This window comes from Cricetulus griseus, chromosome 7 (genome assembly GCF_003668045.3).
Source record: "Cricetulus griseus strain 17A/GY chromosome 7, alternate assembly CriGri-PICRH-1.0, whole genome shotgun sequence".
In the NCBI taxonomy this organism is placed as follows: domain Eukaryota; kingdom Metazoa; phylum Chordata; class Mammalia; order Rodentia; family Cricetidae; genus Cricetulus; species Cricetulus griseus.
The window spans coordinates 63,891,274-63,897,089 of record NC_048600.1 but is presented as its reverse complement, the minus strand read 5'-3'; the positions used below and the strand labels follow the sequence as shown (position 1 = coordinate 63,897,089).

The window sequence follows — 5,816 nt, the reverse complement described above, 5'->3', positions numbered from 1 at the left end:
TGACATATAGACATATTGACCAAATATTACTAACAGATTATGATCATTAAATCAAATTATTTTATTTGTCGCCATCCTCCTTGACTCAGTGAAACATTTCCACTGCTTAGGGTGGAGTTTGTATAACTTTCCTTTCATGCTTTTTACCATACTCTTAGGGACAGTAGGGTCACAAATGTGTAATAAGAAATTATCCATGCTCAAGGAATGAGTATCAAGGAAAGGCCAATTAAGAGATAATTCTTTAGAATCTGAGTATGAAATTTTCTTTTCATATTTTCCACTTAAATACATAGCAGTGAACTCATGTACTTTGTATTAAGTCTCAGTGTCCCCTTGTTAGGAATCAGACATATTTTGGAAAAGGAGATGACACATTTACTGAGCCTCTCCTCACTCTTAGATGCCCACTATCTGTACACTCTCATCAAGTCCTAGAACATCCCATCTTCCCAAGCCTTCTCTAGAATGTTGTGATATAAGCCAACTTTCATTCTTTGACATTGACAACGAAAGAATTTCAAGATCTCCCCAACCTCTCCCATAGGAAGGCACTAAAACTCTGGGGTCTGCTGAGGGCTGATTAGGAGTGAACAATGGTCACTAGAACAGAATATGAAAGCTATAACAGAAAAGTGAGCAGGTCCTTCTTCCCCAAGTTACTCTGAGTCTGTGCCTCTCCCTAACACCTTCCACAGAGCCCCCTTCACATCCTTGTTCCTCAGGGTATAAATCAGAGGGTTGAGCATGGGGGTGATGATAGTATAGAAAAGGGCAACAAACTTCCCGTCACTCTCAGAATACGTGTGAGTGGGTTGAAGGTACGTATAAATGGCTGAACCATAAAACAGAGAAACCACCAGAATGTGGGATCCACAAGTCCCAAAAGCTTTTCTACGCCCAGCTGTTGACTTGACCTTCAGTACTGCCCTGGCAATGTGAGCATAGGAACCCAGGATAAGTGCTGCAGGAAAGACCAAGACTATCGTTCGAGCCACAAACATCTTGGCCTCTGTTCTTTTTGTTTCCTCACAAGCTAACTTTAGGAATATGGGCATCTCGCAGAAAAAGTGATTAAGTCGATGGCCACAGAGAGGCATGGCCATCATGAGGCTTGTCTGAATCAGAGAGTTCACAAGGCCCCCTACCCAGGAGGTGATAGCCAGTGCCTGACATAGCTGAGGATGCATAATGGTTGTATAATGTAGTGGACGGCACACAGCAGCATAGCGGTCAAAGGCCATCACCCCCAGTAGCACACACTCTGTGGAAGCCAAAGCAAGAAAAATAAGGAGCTGGGCTACACACCTTCCATAACTGATGGTCCTGTCTAGACCATGAAGGTTGATTAGAAGTTGGGGTACAGTGCTTGTGGTGTAGCAGAGGTCCAGGAAGGAGAGGTGGGAGAGGAAGAAGTACATTGGTGTTTGCAATCGAAGGTCCAGTCGTGATAGAACAATGATGGAAGTGTTACCGAAGAGAGTTAAGGAGTAGAAAATTGAAATTATGACAAAAAAGACAAGTTCCAGATGAGGCCAATCTGAGAAGCCCACCAAAAAGAAGGGCTTGTCTGAACTGGAGTTGAAGGTTCCCATAGCCTTTGGCCAGCACAAACAGGAAACAATCCAATGTTTCCAATGAGGAGGGGTGTTTGAACATTATATCCTAAATAGTATAAATTCAAAGATTGTATTTTCCATTTTGCTCTTAAGTTCCACCTATCTGGTTATCTTTCTATTCTTATCTTTAGATATGAGACATCCCTGTTAAGATGATGTCCCCTTTGCTTGAGTTCTAGTTCTGATCGTTTGTGTCATGATTTTATTGAGACCACTCAACCCTACAGATCAATGTTTCCATGTCTGGAAGGAGAGATGATGTATTGTCATTGTCACAAAATTGAAGAATGGGTCCAAACACAGTAACAGGGAAGCTGCTTTTAAAATCTAATATGGGACTGGAGATGCAGTTCCCAGGTGAACTGCTTGTCTACTATATGCAACTCCCTGAGCTTGAGATCTGAAAAATACTATCGGTCAATTAATAAATCTAATGTTCTTTTTGTTCATCATCTTGGTCTATGTGACAGGGACTTTCAGTAGATGAAGACTCAAGAATAACCAGGCTGAGATCACAAATTTTCCCTCTGGTATTTGTTTGCTTCCTCCTGCACGGTGAACATTGCCATTGCACCAGTTCTGGACTCCCCCACTCACACAGCTTCCATCTGAAACAAAGGACTGAAGAGTGTAGATCCCTTTAAAAGAAATGATAATTTTTATTATCTACATCCCATGTCACAAATCAGCATGGCAGAACATACTTTGTTTCCCCATCTGATTAATTCATTCCTGAAAATATCAGAAAGAGCTGTTCTCTCCTCTCAAGCCAAAACTTCTTTGCATACTTTCTCTCCAGAAATTTTCACACACTGTGAACACCTTCCATGCCACTGTACAGTGAGGTCTTGGGTGCTACAGAGCATAGTAGGTCTTAAAAATGAAGGAACCACCATCAACTTTTTTAAACTTGGTGAATCAGTTCTCTTCATTTAAAAATTTTTTGAGTATTTCTTTTATTTTTGATATTACAATATAATTACATCATTTACTTTCTTCCCTTTCTGAAAACCCTCACATATACCCCCTCCTTGCTCTCACTCAAATTCATGGCTTCTTTTTCATTAATTGTTGTTACATGAATATATGTATATATGTATATATTCCTAAATATAACCTGCTCTGTCTGTATAATGTTACTTATATGTGTGTTTTCAGGGCTGACCATTGGTATAGAGTAACCAATTGGTATGTTATTCCCAGAAAAGACTATTTCTTCCACTGTTATCATTCATGAGTTTCCTGTAGCTCTTTGTGAAGGACTGATGATTCGTGGGGTTTCCCCAATCCATATTAGTCTATTGTTGTCCTTGTTTATCTCAAGTTTAAGGAGTCATGCTATTGAGACTTTTAGGATGTAACTTCTGACAGTCTCACAGGAAAATCCCTGATTCTCTGGTTCTTATATTCTTTTTTTATTATAATTTATTTTCCATTTAATATACAAACTCCAGTTCTCCCTCCCCTTCTCCTGCCCCCTTCCTGCCTCCCCTCCTTCCCACCCCTCATTCACTCCTCATAGGGGGTAAGGCCATCTTTGGAGAGTCAACAAAGTATGGCATACCAAGTAACTTTTGTTGATGGAAATATTTGATTCTCCTTCAAATCTCACAAAAATCCATTTCCATGAGGAATCCCAAGAATTAACAGGAATATACTTTAATATGTCAGGGAGATACACATAAAGGTTTGTTTTCTTTCAAGGCTGTGATTTCTACTATGAGAAATGTAAATGAAGAGATGGCTCAGAGATTAACAGCATGTACTGCTCTTGCAATACTGGAGTTTGGTTCCCTGCATCTATGTTAGGTGGGTCATAACTAACCATAACTTCAGATTCAGGGATATCCTACACCTCTGGCCTTCACCAGCACCAGTGGCCATACATACACACTCCCACACCCACACACATACACAAATGGCTTGAAAATAAAACAAGCCATTAAAAATCAAAATAGGACATAAGAAAGTTTATCAGGTAAGATTTAAAAAATTATTAATTTATGAAAATTACAACTCTGCTCAATGTGAGAAAGTTGGCCAATTTAGCATCTTCTTCTCGTCATTTATTATAGGGTCCTCCATGCTCCATTGTGATTCCAGGACAGTGTTTGCATACTATACTTGAAGCCCTTTGTAGAAAAGATGGAAAGATGGGAATCATAAAGACAAGGAGATAGTCACACATCAGCTTATGAAGTTCATATTCAGATTCCTTTTGTCACTTACCATGCCACCTGTTCTGAAGACTTGCTACTGTGAGTCTTAGATATAAAATTTAAAAAAAAGCTTTTCACAAGATCTTTAGGTCTTGATTGACACTGAATGGTTCTATAAATTGTGAAAGGACAAGAGTGTACAACATATACTTTCCACAGTTGTCTATCTCTACTTTCATTCTTTTAAAAAGATTTATATGTATTTTACTTATATGTTGTATGTGGGACATGTGCAGGTAAGTGATCACTAAGTGTGAAAATTACCAAGCTCCATATTCCTCAATGCAAAGGACACCTTGAAAGTCTTCACTTTATTACTATCCAAATCTTTTATTCTCATAAAAATGAATACATCTAAGTCCTTATGGCTCAGCTTTTCATCTCAGGTGTCACTATGTGTTTATGAATTATCTCTTTACAACTCCACACTTAAAGGATTAAAGAGCAATCCAATCAACAATTGGCAAGAGCCTGGCTTGAGACACAGTGTTTTTAACTGAGTTTTCTAGATTAGAAAAAGAGATCATAAGTCAACCATGATAACCTTTGCTCATGTTTAAAGACCAGCCTCATGGCAAAGATGCCCAGTTTGTTTTCTTCTTTGCAAAAAGCCAAAACTCAGACAAACTGCTGAAGTTTATGAGAGGAGAGACTATGGGTCAACCAGGAGTAAACTTGAAAATGAAGTTGTCTGAACTGGAGCTATCTCTAACTGGCAGCTGTGCTTCTAACTTCAAATCTGCCTTCTGACTCAGAGACCATAAGCTGATGTCTCAGTAGGAGTCAAAAATATTCCTACATTAACCAAATGGTTGGCTGTAATGGCTTAGAGAATTTCACCTATCCCTAATGTTTGTTTTTAAATTGATATAAAATATTCTTCAAAATTTCATCCCTATTCTTTAATTTCCTGACATGTATAAGACATTTTGACACTTGCATACTTGATTTTCCATAATGCAAATGTCAGTGATTACCTGTGGTCAAGTCTATGTGTTCTCTCTCTCTCTCTCTCTCTCTCTCTCTCTCTCTCTCTCTCTCTCTCTCTCTCTGTGTGTGTGTGTGTGTGTGTGTGTGTGAGAGAGAGAGAGAGAGAGAGAGAGAGAGAGAATCTGTATCTATGTGTCTGCTCATGGTCTCTGTAAATAATTCACCGATTAGAACCATGTTTATTTCTCAAAACCACACAATACTACATCCTTCATTTGCCCACGGATTTAAGGTGTAGCTATTGGAATCATATTCAAGTAAAAAACAGTTATTTTATGGTCTCTATCATCTCTCATAGCCTTCATCCAACAGCTGGTGGAAGTAGAAGCAGACACCCACAGAAACCTTGATCTGAACTGGAATGCAGTTGCAGAAAAGGAGGACTGATGAGCAAAGGGGTCCACACCAGGCTGGTGAAACCCACAGAAACAGCTGACCTGAACAAGGGAGAGCTCTTGGTTCCCAGACTGATACCTAGGAAACCAGCATGGGACTGATCCAGACCCCCTGAATGTGGGTGTCAGTGAGGAGACCTTGGAAATCTATGAGACCTCTTGTACTAGATAGGAATGGACTTTGGGGGCCCATCCCACATGGAGGGATACTCCGTGAGTCTAGACACAAGGGGTTGGCCTAGGTCCTATCCCGAAGAATAAGACAGACTTTTAAGACCCCCTATGGAAGGCCTCACCCTCCCTTGGGACCAGAAAGGGTATGAGATAGGTAGGGTGTTAGTTGGTGGGGGGGGGCAGGGGAGGAGAGGAGGGAAAGGGACCTGGGATTGATATGTAAAATAATTTTCTTTCCAATTAAAAAAAACAGTTATTTTATACCTGAACAGAAGTTTCAGAAATTATTTCCTAGTTATCTTCAGTGTTAGAGTAAGAGTATACATTTTATAATTTACTTCTAATTTAATTCTAATATACTTCCTTTTGAACCTGTATTGTAACTTTCTCATTAGTATTTGGGAAGCTAACTCACTATT

The 5,816-nt window shown here is 39.5% G+C and overlaps 1 protein-coding gene across 1 annotated transcript; it reads right to left on the bottom strand.

Annotated features, from left to right (window-relative positions):
- Nucleotides 1-659: 659 nt before the first annotated feature.
- LOC100765925 (olfactory receptor 10) lies at nucleotides 660-1,595 on the bottom strand. The gene has a single exon (XM_027426231.1). The coding sequence runs from the start codon at nucleotides 1,593-1,595 to the stop codon at nucleotides 660-662; it is 936 nt and encodes a 311-aa protein (XP_027282032.1).
- Nucleotides 1,596-5,816: the final 4,221 nt, after the last annotated feature.